The 16,679-nt window shown below is 36.1% G+C and overlaps 1 protein-coding gene and 1 pseudogene across 4 annotated transcripts in view; both read left to right on the plus strand.

Annotated features, from left to right (window-relative positions):
- Positions 1-16,679, plus strand: part of LOC112832848 (ATP synthase peripheral stalk subunit d, mitochondrial pseudogene) — a 407,341-nt pseudogene that overhangs the window by 20,975 nt on the left and 369,687 nt on the right.
- Positions 1-16,679, plus strand: part of MINDY2 (MINDY lysine 48 deubiquitinase 2) — a 72,928-nt gene that overhangs the window by 1,774 nt on the left and 54,475 nt on the right. For all 4 annotated transcript variants that reach the window (XM_025884045.2, XM_073877084.1, XM_073877083.1 and 1 more), the window contains exon 2: positions 10,220-10,277. In XM_025884045.2, coding sequence (XP_025739830.1) covers positions 10,220-10,277 — 58 coding nt within the window. The remainder of the gene's footprint in view (positions 1-10,219; positions 10,278-16,679) is intronic.

A 16,679-nucleotide genomic window follows, 5' to 3' on the forward strand; every position in this document is an offset into this window, starting at 1 on the left:
CTGTTCTCTTGAAATTCATTATGGGACTCCTTTGTCCAAAGAATATTCTTACATGTATTTCCTAAAGAATTGCCGGCAACCCCAGGTCTCTCAAGTGGTTAAATAAGAGTTCAGGCTGATGTACTTAAAAACAACTAGGACTTAGAGCATCCTAAATCCTAGGATTATTTTTTTAACTATATTTTTCTACGTTTCCTTCTTACTGACCTTGTCACATATGCAAAAGAGTGAAGAATTGGGGAAAATGATCTTCAGAAGTTACTATCAATCCGTGTTATCAAGGAGCAAGTTTTGATGGTTATGTTTAGTCGATTTTCCAACTAATACTTGTGCCATTTGGGTGTAAGATACTTAAGGAAATGGTGACAGGGAAGATGTGGCCCCTTTGACAAATTCCATTTAAGGGAAAGCATTGGTCTGAGCCCAATTACCATAACTTCTTGGTTTTCAAAGATTATGTTTTCATTTTATGCCCGATTTTTACTTGCCCTGTTTCTTTGGCTCTACTTAGTTTGGCATTATTACTAGTAACCTCGCATCAGAATATGTTAAGGGAACTAAAACTGTAATGACTAAAATAAGAAAAGACATATTCAAGGTAAAGGAACAAAAAAAGGAAAGGCTCTTCAAAACTTAAGTCTATCGAGGACTCATGTATAATTGAAGTGTCTTACTCAAGCTTGCGGTTTTAGGGTGCTGAGAAGAAGCATCTTATGGCACACATTTTATTTCCAAATTGATAATTATATCTGTTGATAAAATGTTTCCTAGAAAAAAAATATCCTGGATTATTCTGACCAGTTAGGAAGAAAATCAAATAAAGGGAATAGTATTTATTATGTGCCTTCATTTTCCTGTTACTAGCAAGGGCTGATGCAAAAGAAATAAGATTAGAAACCTTGAGAGTATCTGGTACATAAGGGCACTCAAATGTTTCTTGAAGACTGCCTGCTTTTGAAGAGCTGTTGAGCTATTTGGGGTTGCATCATTGATTTACTTGAAATTACTAAAGGACAATGCAAGACAAAGCACTATAAATATAAATATGTTTATATAAATATAAATTTTTAGGTTATAGAAAACAGATGGAAATGTATTAGATATTCCAAAAGGGGAAATTTTTCCTTGTTTTGGCTTAGTCCCAGAGAGTTTCATGGAATTTGTGGTCTTGAACCAAGCTTTTAAGGAAAAATAGAATTTAAAATAATAGGGAAATGGAATTCTGGGAGAGGGAAGGGTGTAAACAAAAAGGATGAAAATCGAATGGATAGTGTGTGTGTGTGTGTGTGTGTGTGTGTGTGTGTGCGCGCGCTTGCATGAAAGAAGTGGTTAAGTTCATACCGGTGAATAATAAAAAATAAGATTGAAAAGGTGAAGAGCCATTTGATGAAGGCCTTTAGGGTCAGAGTCGGGAGTTAGACTTGATATATGGGCTGAAATCCCCAGGTTTTTTTGTAGGAAGGAATAACAGTTTCCTTTAGGCTTTTCTCTTCTCTTAGTTTCCATACAGTACTGCAGAAGTTCAGAGTTGCTCCTTCCTCTGGTCTGGAATTTTGGGAGATAGATGAGCATTTAATTGTCTCTTTCAAAGACATGGCTTTGATGAAACGATCAAACGTTTGAATTCCCACTATGGGTGAGGTACTAGAAATACAAAAACAAGATGCAAGTCTGCCCTCATGTAGCTCACTATTAGTGAGCTAGTATATGTCTATGTATAAGTAATTACAATGTAATGTGATAAGTTCTAAATGTGCTTTGGGATTACAGAGGGAAGGGTGACTGGGGATGGGATATATCAAGGGAAAGCTTTATAGAAGAGGTAACCTACGAACTGGGTCTGAAGGATGAGTGAGAGAAGGCCTTTCAGACAGAAGGAATAGTGTCTTCAAAGATGGTGAAGCAGAAAAAGATTTTTTTTTCCTGATTCCAACCTTGGTCGGGAGTGCAGAGGAAGAGGGGAAGGAAATGGTAATAGCAGAACGTAAAATTGATAGGTTGGGTTAGACTGTTAAAGAGCAGGCGTGCTAATTAATTTGGAGGATATTTTATAAATCTGTGGCTTTTAGCCTTCTTTCTGCCTCCAGGCTATGGCTACACACAAAAAATACTCATCAGTAATCACCAATAGGGAGACAGGGAAAGAGATGAAAGGTCTGATAAAGCGGTGTTCTCTAAGTGAGCCAGGGGTGTTAGATGTCAGAAATATTTTCATAATACTAAGATGTTATTTGCCTTTTCATTCTCATTCTTTCACAAGTGTCAGTGGAGTTTCCCAGGCTATGTGATGTGTGGTGATATCATTCCTCTGACAGGAATGTGTGCTTATGTATTCTTCTGTTTAAAAATTTTCTCAATTTTCATTTCTAGTATGGTAAATATGAGTAGATATAACCTACATAGACAAAAGCTCTTTGGAGGACTGTAATTTTTAGGACTGTAATGGTCCTGACACTAAAAGGTTTGAGAAATGCTACAGTAAAGAAAAATAGTAAATGTTATGAAAGTAGCGGTCAGATTTCAGAAGACCCATCACTAGTGATGTTTACACTTTATATTTAGGTGATAATAGGGAACTATTAAAAATTACTGGACAGAGGAATAACGTGATGAAAGTGGTCTTGTTCGTTTGAGATTAGACTAAGGGTAAGATTGTAGTGAGTGTAGCAGGAAGAATGGATGAGGATAACCCTTCTGGTTGGGGAATTCTCTGCCCCTTCTCTTTGATGAAGATAATGTTGCAGCCTAAATGATGAACTGATCACTAACTGGACATAGGAAATGAAGGAGACCAACCCCACCTTTTCTAATCTGGGTAATAGAGATTGATTGGGTCATTCAAAAGATAGAGAATATGTTTTAGGTGGGAGATGTCAAAGTTTGGTTGTGTCAAGTTGGAAATGTCTGATAGTGGGACATGATGACATAAATATTCATCGTGCCTCTGAACGCATGGAGTGGGTCTCTGGGAAGAGGTCAAATTATAGAGAACTGAATAGGGGAGTTACTGAATAGATGTAAGTATGGTAGCTTACTTGCCATAAGTGTGAGAATAAATGAATACTCCATAGGGAGTGGTAAACAGTAATTCTCAACTTTTTCCCATCCTAATATATGTGGGGAACTACAGATTGCCAGCTTAATTCCTCCCTGTAATTCCAGCCTGTAATTTCCCATGCCCTCTTCAGTAGACATGGAGAAAACAGAGGAACAAAGATTAAACTTAGTGGGGAAAAAGGCATGCTAAGCCTTAAGGGTGAGAGAGTGTAAAAGAAACTAGTATAGGCATAATTTAAGATATTGAGAACTGGAAATAGGACAATGTCATGATAGTAGTCTTAGGGAGGGAGACTGTAGTAAAGTGGTCAGTTATTGTCAAGTGCAACAGCATCAAGGAGCCATTGGAGTAGGAAAGATTTTTGCTAAAAAAGGACAGGTGTGAGGACAAGGTTGCTGAAAGTCAGGATAATATGACTCCTCACAATAGGTGGTAAAGTTCTCTTCAGAGGAAAGGAACAACAATCTCATTTTCTGAAGCAGTGGAAGAAATGGGACAAAGAAGATAGACAAGGTCATGTTAAGATAGAGAGGCAGGGGGAGCCTGGGTGACTCAGTCGGTTGAGCAGCTGACTCTTGATATTGGTCATGATTTCAGGGTACTGGGATCCAGGCCCTGCAAGGCCCTGCATCATTGAGCTCCGCGCTCAGCAGGGAGTCTGCCTGTGGATTCGCTCTCTCCCTCTCCCTTTGCCCCCTTGCCCAGCTCGCTTACATGCGCTCTCTCTATATAAAATAAATCTTAAAAAAAAGAGAGAGAGAGAGAGGCAGATGGAAATTGAAGCCTCATTCTCCCATTTTGGCAGAATAACAATTGACCTGGTCATTAATAACTATCGAACTTGTCAGTAATTAGCAAGGAAAGCTTGTAAAGCATGGAGAGGAGGATTTTGTGAGAAAGGTACATTATATTTTAAAGAAATTCTAATCTCATGGAGGTTATGTCTAGGAATTTGAGGCATAAATAGAAAGTAGGAAGCAGTAATGGATAAATTGGGGGTACTCTTTAAAAACTTTTAGAATATCAATTTTGCTTTGTTTTTGTTTTTTTTTTTTCCCCAGTAGTTCTCTAATACCTAGAAATAGGAGTAGGAAGAATGGCTCATTAGAGTTACATCAGGGATTGGGCTTTTCAAAAGCTGATTTATGGAGAGTAAATGGAATTAGAGTTGAAAAATGAAACAGTTGATTGTTTCTTTTGGGGGAGGTGAAGTAATGGGAAAAATCAATAAACTAAACATCTTGGGAGGATTTGAGTGATTCAAAGAAAGTAAGTGCCGTGGTTCTGGTGGAGAGTTGACAGTTAAAATTATCAAACAGACCAAGTACTGTGTTGGAAATATTGGAGTATTAATTATAAGTGTTGCTTTAGGACTGATGAAGAGTAGATGATCATTCATAATCTCTGAAATAGCTGAGCTGTAATAATCCAACAAATCAAGAAAGAAGGAAACCTGTTCGTTAAATTTAATTCAAGCTCAAATTTCTAATTCTGTTTAACTGACACCAGGTATATTTACCTAAATTTATGCTTTGGAATACATTTTCATTTTGCTTCTTTACTTTAGACTATACTTGGTGTTTTTTATAGTTTTTCTTTAATCTTTCATTTTATCTATCAGAAACAATGCCATCTATAGGTATATTTGAAGGCTGTGGCCCATTTATTTAGATGTGTTTAGGGGTGCCTGGCTGGCTCAGTCGGTAGGTAATGTGACTCTTGATCTGGGGGTTGTGAGTTTAAGCCCCACATATAGTATAGAGATCACTTAAAAATAAAATCTTAAAAAGATGTGTTTGTAAAAATCAACAAGTCAAAATATATATAAAATATAAAATTTAGTTTCTGATGATACTGACTTTATGTTATAAAAGTTGAAGCTTTGTGATGGGTACTTGGAAATTCATTATACTATTATTTTTCTATTTTGTGTAACTTAAATATTGCATTATGTAACATTTTTTAACGTTTCTGCCTTAATATCTTTATGTTTATGAAAGTATTACTTTGGGGTACCTGGGTGGCTCAGTTGGTTAAGCATTGCCTTCAGCTCATGTCATGATCCCTGGGTCCTGGGATCAAGCACTGCGCCCCCTCCATGGGGCTCCCTGCTCAGTGGGGAGTCTGCTTTTCACTCTCCCTCCGACCCTCCCCCCTGCTTGTGCTCTCGCTTGTGCACTCTCAAATGAATAAAGAAAATATCTCAAAAATCTCTAAATAAATAAATAAAATCTTTTTTAAAAAGTATTTTTATATTTAATATAAATATTTAAAAATATTTAATAACAAATATTAATGTACACATATAGTAGATACATATGTACACATATTCATTGATTAAAAAATGATGATTTTTCTCTTTATTCATTTGAGAGAGAGAGAGCAAGCAGGGGTAGGGCAGAGGGAGAGGGAGAGAGAATCCCAAGCCGACTCTCCGCTGAGCAGGGAACCTGGTGCAGGGCTCTGTCTTAGGACACTGGAATCACGACCTGAGCCAAAACCAAGAGTCAGACGCTCAACAGACTGAGCCACGCAGGCACCCCATATTACTTTAATAATAGAGGGAATCCCTACTTTGTCATACTTTTGTTTTGTTTTTTTTTAAAGATTTTATTTTATTTGAGAGAGAGAACAGAGCAAGAGAGAGAGGGAGAAGCAGGCTCTCTGCTTGAGCATCATTTCCTTCTACAAACTTAACTTCCCTTACCAAATTTCTCATTCATATTGATTATATGGATCTTAATTTTTAGAATCTCCTGAGTCTTAGCGTTAACCTCAGTTATTCTTTCCCTATCGTCCTACACTTTTCTTTCTTTTTTTTTTAAGATTTATTTATTTATTTGAGGGAGAGAGAGAATCTTCAAAGAGGCTCCTCCCTGAATGCAGATCCCATCACACTCTATCTCATGACCCATGAAATCATGACCTGAGCCAAAATCAAGAGTTGGACGCTTAACCTACTGAGCCATCCAGGCACCCCTCATCCTCCACTTCACAAAGTTCTGTCAGTTCTTCATTTAAAATATATTTCAGATGGTGTTTTACATAAGATTTGTGTTGAAAGAAAGTGTTTTGCTGTGAAGTCTGTAAATACTGGTATAATGGAAAGGGTTCAATCTCAGTTTACATCATAGCTTTGCTACTTTGGACAAATTAACTTTTCAGTGCATTAGTTTATTCTTTGAATGAAGGTAATAAAATCTTCTTCATAGGATTGTTGTGGATTAAGGATAACATGCAAATTGAATGACAATTAGTTCAATATATTAAAATTTTTTTTCTGACTTTCTTAAAGAGCAGAGATTGGCAAATACTCAACTTTTTGTCTTCTCAAGTAACTCCCCAACTTATAGAGGTGTTATAATTCCAACTGTGTATTTCTCACTTTTTATTGGTATTCCAGTTAAACATTCAATAATGTTCTTTGGTCATTTTTGTACTTACCATCACCTATATAAACTGCTTATTTCTTAGTTATTACTGGATCTCCTGCATTTCTCTACTCCCCTGAGAATATCAATATCATAGGTATCAAAATCTTGGCATATCATTTTTGGGATGTTTTGCATTCTTGTTTAAGATTTTATTAATACTTTACGTGGAAGATTTGTTTTTATTTTTTTAATTTTTTTAAATTAAAAAAATTTTTGATCTTGCTTGAGTCTGTTCTCAAATACACTTCACTCTTCAGATGACTAAGAATTACAGAGTAATTTGGCTGAATGAATGAGGTTTTACCGTATAGTTGAATATTTGGAGTAGCTATTTTCCTTTTGTTAACTTAAATATTATTGCTGTGCTTACATTATTAATTTGCTCAGGAAATCCAGTTAATTCAGTAAAATCTTTGTTCTAGGAGAGGACATAATTTATTTTCCTAGACTCTATTTGGACTCTTAATTTGGAGCTATGTATTACTATATACTAAGAAGCTTTGCTCATGTTTTAGGAAGAATATTTAAACTACTTAAGAGAGTACCTTTCAACTACCTTTATATACATTAAAGTACTCATGTACTTAAGAACAATATGTTATAGATTATTACTAAAAGAAGACCACCTAAGAACCTAGGTCATACTTCATTTGAGTTTTTTTCATTGTAAAATTTAAAAATTAGAGATTCAGACAAAATACCATACTTGTTAATTCTATATTCTTAGCTAGTTATTCCCTAACCTGTTTTTTCTTTTATAAAATCTAAAGAGACAAAGGACTGAAAGTCATTGGATCATTAACAAAACTTTTGGCACTTGTTTTTGAGGTGATGGTGTAGAGGAAAGCAAAAAGAGAATCAAGCTTTCAGGAAGATCATTTTGTGGTTTTTAAAAAAAGATCTGTTGACAGCTTCACAGTATTAGTGAGAAGTAGGCGTTCCTTCTCAATTATGTTTATTTGTCCTTAGTTTTAATGACTATCCGGAATATGTTATTGGCTAGGATTCAGGAAATGAGTATTTCACTGAGTCTGCTTGTGAATAAGTCAGTTAAAATATTTGTATGCTGTTGTCCCACTTCTTAATCAGTATAGAGGTGTCATTTTTTTTCCCAAATGTTTGAAACAACACATGGTAGGCAGTTGTTGTTATTTGGAAATTTCAAGGCTATACCCTGAAATCATGTTTGTAGAAATCTAGAATTATAGTATGTTTTTCCCAAGTACATATACTTGTTAGTGCCTTTGTTTCTTATTTTGACAGAAATGCCACAATTGACACTTCTGCTAATTCTTATTTTGACAATTTTGTAAGAGGATTGCTACTTTAAACAAAGCAGAGGATAAGCTATCTGTTTGTGGAATTTTCTGCTGAATATTATTCTGACTGGACCTGTCTGGAATAAAAGAATATATAGGTCTTATTTAAGAAACATTGTTAGGTGTAAGTGGGACTTTTAGATTGTTCTGACAGTTATTCAGAGTATAAACATTCACAGTGAATATAAACTACTGGTTTAAATATCAAACTTTTAATAGTGCTACTGAAATAGCTTGATAAAATAGTCTATAGTGATAAAATATTCTATAGTAAACAGTTAAAATCGTCTAAAGCAGGGATCAACAGACTTTTCCCACAAAGGATCAGAGAGTAAGTAAATATTTTAGGCTTTGTGGGCTCTTTGATCTCTCTTGGAAAGATTCAACTCTATTATTGTTGTGCAAAAACAGCCAAAACTATACATAAACAATGAGAGTGTTGCAATAAAACTTTATTTAGAAAAACAGGCAGGAGACCATAATTTGCCAATGAATTTCAGTTTATAAATATACTATATATGGGAATTCTCTACTTTCTGCTCAATTTTCTGTAAACCTAAAACTGCTTAAAAAAATCTATTAAAATTTTTTTGAGAAATATGACACAGGAAAAAAAAACAATTTAGAATCAAATAATGATCAAAACCTCCGTGGCATATCTTAGTTTTCACTGAGTGATAAATCCCCTGGATGACAAAATTGTAAGCATTAATTGTCATGTATGCTCTCAGAGGGTACCAAACTGTTCTGTTTTACAGAGATCTGTTTTGGAACTTATTTTATTCATTGATTAAAACAAACAAAATATTGTAACATGCTATTACCACATTTGCTAACATAAACACCCAGAGCACCTTCTTCAACACTTGGAGGAATTGTTGGAAAAATTGATGATTTAAATGATTTCCTTGGTTGAACAGAAAATAATTCCCAAAAAATAACTCCTGGTGAATTTTAAATTACGTTACTCTTCTCCTGTCATTGATATTTAATTACTTTGAGTTTCCATCCTACAGTATTTATTTTTCTTCTATCCTATGAATATACCACTCAGTATGCTTTTGAATAAGTCAGTTAAAATATTTATAACCGTTGGCTGTAATATCTGTGTAACTCATCTGACAATTCAATTGAAACATTAATGTAGACTGTGTTGCAGCTGAATTAATTTTAGAAACTTAAATATGATTGTAATGTATGTATCTACTTTTAACCTTTTTATTGTAAACTATAACACATAGAATACATAAAACAGAGATGTATAGTTTAATAAGTTATTGTAAAAAAAAAATGTCAGTGAAACTACCATGCAAGTCCAGAAATAGAGCATTACCAGTGTCCCAGAGGCTCTTATTTTTTTTAAAGATTTATTTATTTATTTGAGAGAGTGGGCGAGCGAGCCCAGTGGGGAGGTAGAGAGGGAGAGAGAATCTCAGGTTGAGCACAGAGCCTGACGCAGCGTTCCATCCCACGACCCTGAGATGATGACCTTAGCTGAAACTAAGAGTTAGACACTCAATGAACTGTTCCCCATCGGGCACCCCCAGAAGGCTCTTACATGCCTTTTTCCAACTATAACTCCTTCCCTTACCCCTAGGGCCAACCATATTGTGATTTTTATAGTATCCATTTCCTTACTTTTCTTTATAATTTTGTCACCATGTGTGCAGCAGTAAACAATATAGTTTAATCTTGCCTGCTTTTAAACTTTGCAAGTGGAATCATACAGTGTGAATTCTTCAGTATATGACTAATACTTTATTTTTTTTTTAAAGATTTTATTTATTTGAGAGAGAGAGTGACAGCATGAGCGGGGTAGGGGCAAAAGGAGAGGGAGAAGCAGACCCCCCACTAAGCAGGGAGCCCAACGTGGGGCTCAATCCCAGGATTCTGGGATTATGACCTGAGCCATGGGCAGATGCTTAACTGAGCTACCCAGGCACCCCTGACTAATACTTTAATACTGTATTCATTATGGTCATTCAGTAAAAATGGCCAAGGTAAACTGAAGTAATGGGATATTGAGCTATATTCAAACTTGTCTTCAGTAAAACTGCTCTGTGGGTGACCTCTCACATGTTTGGTGCCTCTTCCTGCCCTTCAACTGCTCTAACATGTAGGACATTGTTGGTAGTGCCTAGTGACAATCGTAGTCGGTGGTGAAAGGGGTAGCACTTGGTTTTGAAAACAGATTTCTATGAGATCTTATATCACCCTGTAAATTTTATGGTGATAAGATTGACTTTGCCATATTTTATAAAGATTAGTTATAAAGAATTTAATAACAAATATTAATGTATACATATAGTAGATACATATGTACACATACATACTTATGTTTCTGACTGAAGAAACACTTTAATTACCTGAAACATTTGATTTTATAGAAAAAATACTTTGTTTTTCAGGTGAAACTTCCACCGATGATGGAAATCATAACTGCTGAACAGCTGATGGAATATTTAGGTTAGTGTTGAAAAGTGGATGATTTTATATCTCTTTCAAAATAAAGTCTCCAAAGCAATATATTACCAAATCGCATCTTTCTGAAGTGCTATTATATAATCTACTTTAAAATTATAATTTTGAATCTCTTAATTAAAAATTTGTATCAGTATGTTACTGTTCTTGGGTGTTAAACCTTTGAAGGCTTTTTCTAACCAGCGTTAAAATTCTATAATATAAATAAGGAGACTGATAACTTCCAGAGAAGAACAAGTTACATACTAATTCCTAATAAATTGCAGAACAGGAAATGGTACAGAAATTCTGACATTGCATGTAGAAAGTGTTAAAAAAAAATATTGAGTAGACTGGATTTAAAGACCCGGGAGGTGATTTAGAGCATCACTATCCAAAGTATGATTCATGGACCTATACCAGTCTATGAAGTGTTAGTTACCAATCTGCAGTGATATAAGGGCTTGTGCCAAAATGTAAAACATTTACATAAGCACACTGGTTCATCTGAAATTTTTCATAGCAAAATTTTCTTGACGAAGGAGGCAGTGTCTTAAGTTGCATTCTTATGCAAGCTTCTTATTTCAAAACAGACTAGTAATACGCAGTTTGCAGACCAGCTGCTTTCAGTAGAACTTGTTTACAGAGCAGATAGCTGTATATCACACTGAGGTCTTTTACAATTTAACAAATAGGAATTTATATATTTATACTGTCACCAAATAGGAAATCTTAATCCACATTTTTAGTTTTTTTAGTAATTAAATGTTTATTTTAAGAAAAATAATTTTTTTTTTTTTGGTCAGCTGGTTAGTTTGTCTACGCCATTCCAGACTACGAGCTAACTGATTTTTAATGAAATAATAGGCTTAGTGAAGTAATGGAGATTGTAGCTTTTGGAAGACCCTTTTCTTTATGTAATTACAGTCATTTATTCCTATTCACTGGCTAGGGAAATCTCATAGTTAAGGGTAGATTACTTTGAATACCCATGTATCTGGAAATAGAATTTCTATTTATACCTCTTTTAGTCTAGCTTAGTGATTCTTAAACTTTGTGATTTCTAAATTATGTTTCATAATTGGGAACATAATTGGGAATTATGTTTCATGGGGAAGGCTGAAATATGCTTGGTGCTTTGGTGAATAGCCAGTATGACTTCCAAGAAGTGTGCAAAGGAGATGACATTTGAGAGGTAATGGGGTCAGGTCATATCGGGCCCTGTATGTAGGCTATTATAGCCTGATGTTTGCTGTGAGTGAGCTTGGAAGCCATTAGAGGATTTGAACAGAGGACTGATGTGATCTGATTTTGAGTTTAACAAGAATTCTCTGGCTAAAATTAGAATTTGGGAAGGAAAGGACAAGCAGGGTTATCAGGAAGCTATTACAACAAAAGATGCTATTACAACCGCCAAAAGATGGTGGTGGCTTCAAACAAGGTAGTAGAAGTGGAGATTGTAAAATGTGGTCAGATTCTGGATATAGAGCTGACAGAACTTGCTGATCAGTTGAATGTAGAGTGAGAGTGGTTCACCCCCTGGTTTTTGGCTTGCACAACTGGAAGGATGGTGTTAACATGAGCCAAAACAGGGGAAAAAAATGGAAGGAACATGTTTAGGGAGGAATAACAGGATTTTGGTTTTGGGATATTTATTGACATGCAAGTGGAAATTTCAGGATGGCCATTGGATATATAAATCTAGAGTTCAGTGGAGAGGTCTAGATCAGTGCTGTACAATAGAAATTTCTGTGATAGAAATGTTTAATAACTGCTATCTAGTTTGGTAGCTACTAGCAACATGTGGCTCTTGAGCTCTTAACATATAGCTAATGTGCCTGGGGACCTGAATATTAAATTTAGTTTTAATTAATTAAAATTATATAGCCATATGTTGCTACTGGCTAATGTATTTGGCAATGCAGATCTAGCCTAGAAATATACATTTGGGAGCAGACAACATATATAAATGGTAGACTGAGTGAAATCACAACGAGGATGAATGTAGATAGAGAAGGGGAAAGATCAATGGACTGAATGTGAGACCTGCCAACGATTAGAAGTTGTGGAAGAAGGAAGAACAGGTATGTTCAAGCCAGGTAGAAGAAAAACAGGAGACTGATTTCCTAGAATCCAAATGAAGTTTCAATGAAAAGTGGAGATTAACTGAACCAAATGCTGCTAATAGGTCAAGCAGCGTGAAGACTAAAAATTGACTATTGATTGAACCATAGGAGGTCACTGGTAACCACTTCAACAAGTCCATGGGAGGAAACCAGACAGGGTGGGTACAAGAGAAAATTGGAAACCTTTATACGTAGCCAATAGCAATGTAACCTAACACAGCCGCTTTGGAAAATAGTTTGTCAGTTCCTTAAAAAGTTAAACTTAGTATGACCCATAATTTCACCCAGGGGAATTTGTAAAAACACACATCCATACAGAAACTTTTTTATTCTTTTTTTTTTTAAAGATTTTATTTATTTATTTGACGGAGAGAGACACAGCAAGAGAGGGAACACAAGCAGAGGGAGTAGGAGAGGGAGAAGCAGGCTTCCTGCTGAGCAGGGAGCCCGATGTGGGGCTAGATCCCAGGACCCTGGGATCATGCCTGAGCCGAAGGCAGACGCTTAACGACTGAGCCACCCAGGCGCCCCAAAACTTTTTTATTCTTAATAACCAAAAAAATGGAAACAACTCAAATGTCCATCCACTGATGAGTGGATAAACAAAATGTGATATATCCGTACAGTGAAATATTGACCACAAAGAGGAATGTACTGATAAACACTTTAATGTGGATAAAACTTAGACATTATGCTAAGTTAAAGAGGTCAAGTCACAAAAGACCACATATTTTATGATCCCATTTATAGAGACAGAAAGTAAAATAGTGGTTGCTTGGGACTGGTGAAGAGGATAAGGGGGCAAATAGGGATTGACTGCTAATGGGTACAGAATTTCTTTTGGGGGGACAAAAATGTTCTAAAATTAAATCATGATGATTTCATAATCCTGTTAACATACTTTCAAAATATTGAATTGTATACTTTAAATGGATTTATTTTATAATATCTGAAATACATCTCAGAGCTATTTAAAAAAAGAAAACTGGAGGAAAGAAATTGAAAAGAGTACTTTTGACAAATAGAAGAATTAGTCTTAGATAGTATATAGATAGCTCATCAGTAGCAATAAGAGGTGAGACAGAATGTATTAAAAATAGATGCAGGTAGGTGGGTAGATGTGGCTGTGGTAGCTTGTAGACGGTCTTTTGAGTACTTTTATTTTCTCAGTGAGATAGGGAACCAGATCATCAGCTGAGAGTGAGAATGAAGAAAGAGTTGTTGGATGTGAGAGGGAAGGTATGCAATAATTGCCTGTAGAAGAGTAGGAGAGTGAATGGGAGATGTGATATGTTCCTGGGCATTACCTCTGAAGTGAGTGAGAGCAGCGAGCATGGTGGTATGATTTCTCCAGTCACATTTAGCTGCGTGAGTATAGGCCTACATAGTGGGGGGGGGGGGGGGGGGGGCAGGATTTAACCAGAGTTGGGTTTTTGCCAAGTGAATAAGTTGAAGAAAGAGTCTAGAGAATTGAAGATGTGTGTTGAGAGTGATTATAATGACGGGCCAAGGATTTGAGTTGCATAAAGAGGAAACAAAGATATAAATGTGCTGAAAAAAAAATGTGATGGAGTTAAAGGACTGTAGGGGTTCTGATGGAGCTTTAGAATTTTTGGAGCCTGGTAATGACAAAGCTGTATGACCATGGGGAATGAGTTTCTAGGGTAAGGTAGAATATAAGATTCTTGTTGAAGAAGAGATCAAGGAAGAGAAAGCTAGGTTATTGGATGGATTATCTCTATTAATATTGGAATTACCAAAAAATTATGTTAGGATTTGTGTTCAAGTGAGGTAGTAAGCTAGGAATGAGAAGGATTGACCTGGAAGTTAATAGAAGACTGCAACCAGGTGGGTGGATGATGGGTAGTAGTAATTGATGGTATGAGTTTTAAAACTGAGGAGTTTTAGGGAGGAAGGGGAGAGAGAATGACAACATGACAATAGGGAGCAAGTAGATATCTGCTCCACCTCCAGGCTCACTGGTAAAGAAGCATGAGAGAGAACTGTCACTTGAGAAGGCTGCAGTGTCATTAAGGCAGAGCCAAATTTCATTTAGTCATGAAGGTGAAGGGAACATTAAGAGAAGAATATACCTGGAAGATTTTGCTCAGGAGGGTCCCTGAGTTCCAGCGGACACTGAAATTCAAGATAAGAATTTAGGAGTCATCAGTATAAAAATGGCATTTAAATCTGTGGAAATTAATGAGAGCATTAAGAGAGACAGTATAAAGAGAGAAGAGAAGAGGGTCAGGATTGTCCCCTGAAGTTTCCCAGCATGGAGAGATGGGGAAGAGCAGTGTTTCCCAGTCTTTTTTTTAATTATTGCCCCCTAAGGAGCCTTTGTAGATATTTTATCCTAATCACCCACTCCAGGAAATTTTAATACCACAAACATACTATATGTTTCTTCATGTGCTGTGCCCTTTGAAGGCCACAAACCATTATACTAGCTAAAATATTTTTGGCCACTCCCCCCCAGGGAATCAGTTTTTGTCCTCCTGGGGCAACATGGCCCCTGCTGAATGCATGGGGTAGAGGACAGAGAAGTAAGAGAAGAAGTAGCCAGTAAGATAGGAGAAGAGCCAAGAGAGGGTTGTATAGTGGAGCCAAGAGAAGGAGTGTTAGAAGGAAGGAGATGGGGTATAGAATACTGGAGAGTACTCTCCAAGTGATTTGGCAACATGGAGGCTATTGTGATCTTTACAGAAACAATGTCAGTACAGTGATGGGCTGGAAATGAAGTGGTGAGTTGAAGAGCATTTAAGAGGTGAGTAAGTGGAGACCTCGAGTGCAGATAACTTTTGAGAAATTTGGCAGCAATGGGTATGAGAAGTGGGTGAGAAGTAGGAAAAGGTTTAATAGAGAACATATGACTTGTATTGGGTTTTAAGTATAGTTAAATCTAAACCCTTGTAAAAAGAAAAACAATGTTACAGGGCTAGGTGGAAACTATTTTAAGCTCAAGCTAGAGGTGAAAATATATAAGGCATAGTTGGAGGAATGGTGAATGAGTACAATTTGACTGTAGTTGGCAAGTCTGCATGTTGTATTGTTGTTGGAATGGAGCTTGGATTAGGTGGGTTACAGCTAAACTGCAGAGTCTTTTGGGAGCCAGGTTGAGGAGTTTGGGTTTACTATACTAGGCTATTTATTCTATTTTAGTTTCTTAAATGCAGTTAATAACATATTAAGTGTAGTTTTTAAGATAGTCTGATTGAGACCAATTAGGAAATAATAATGGTAGCTCAGATATGGTCAAATATCAAGAGATATTTGAATGTTTAATATATATAATTTAAGTGATGAGAATATATGTTTCTGAGCCCAGTTTCCTATCCATCTCTTCCATATCTAATTACTGTCTGCCCTACTTTCTTTGTTCTCAGATCATGACCATAATCACCTAAACCTGCACTGTCCAGTACAGTAATCACTAGTCACATGTGGCTATTGAGCACTTAAAATTTTGCCAATGTGAATTGAGATGTTCTATAAGTATAAAATATACACGGGATTTCAAAGACTTAATGCAAAAAAAATAAAGTATCACGAGTCTTATACTGTTGAAATGATAATATTTTTAATATACTGGGCTAAATAAATTATTTAAATTATTTTCACCTTTTACTTTTTTCAATGTGTCTACTCCAAAATTTAAAGTTACGTATGGGCTTAAATTTGTGGCTTGCTATTATATTTCTGTTGGACAGTGTTAGCCTAAACTACACTGCTACTCCACAGCTTCTAACTTCATTCAGGCTGTGCTCTCTGCTGTAATAGGTTGTTGCCATTTACCTAACCTCCTCCCTGAAAGGCTCATATACTCAAAAGTATGTCCCTTCTCCCCCTTTACCACTCAAAAGTATTTTTTATATAATATTTGAAATTCCCACTACTTGTCTTTTTCTTTCTTTTATTTTTCTTATCCAGCAAATACTGATAGCACATACTGTGGGCAAGTTATTTGGAGGTGTCAACAATGCAGTGAATGTGGCGGCATAAGTGTATTCTATGAAAATGTTAACATGGTATTTTTCTTGGGAGAAACTAATTAGCATGTCTTTGTATAATTTGTTAGCTAGCAAAGCCACGAGGAAGCAGCACATAGGGTAGAAAATTTTAATAGGGAAAAAGAAAAATTGAGGAAGAAACATCTAAATCTGGGTAAATAAAGAGGTTTCGAAGTCCTGGGTTAGGGAGACTCAACTACTAGGGGCAGCATGAAAGTAATATCCTGGGGCACCTGAGTGGCTTAGTTGTTAAGCGTCTGCTTTCGGCTCAG

The sequence above is a fragment of the Callorhinus ursinus genome, unplaced genomic scaffold, assembly GCF_003265705.2.
Source record: "Callorhinus ursinus isolate GAN/ISIS: 27379988/994484 unplaced genomic scaffold, GSC_fseal_2.0 scaffold25, whole genome shotgun sequence".
Taxonomy (NCBI): Eukaryota; Metazoa; Chordata; class Mammalia; order Carnivora; family Otariidae; genus Callorhinus; species Callorhinus ursinus.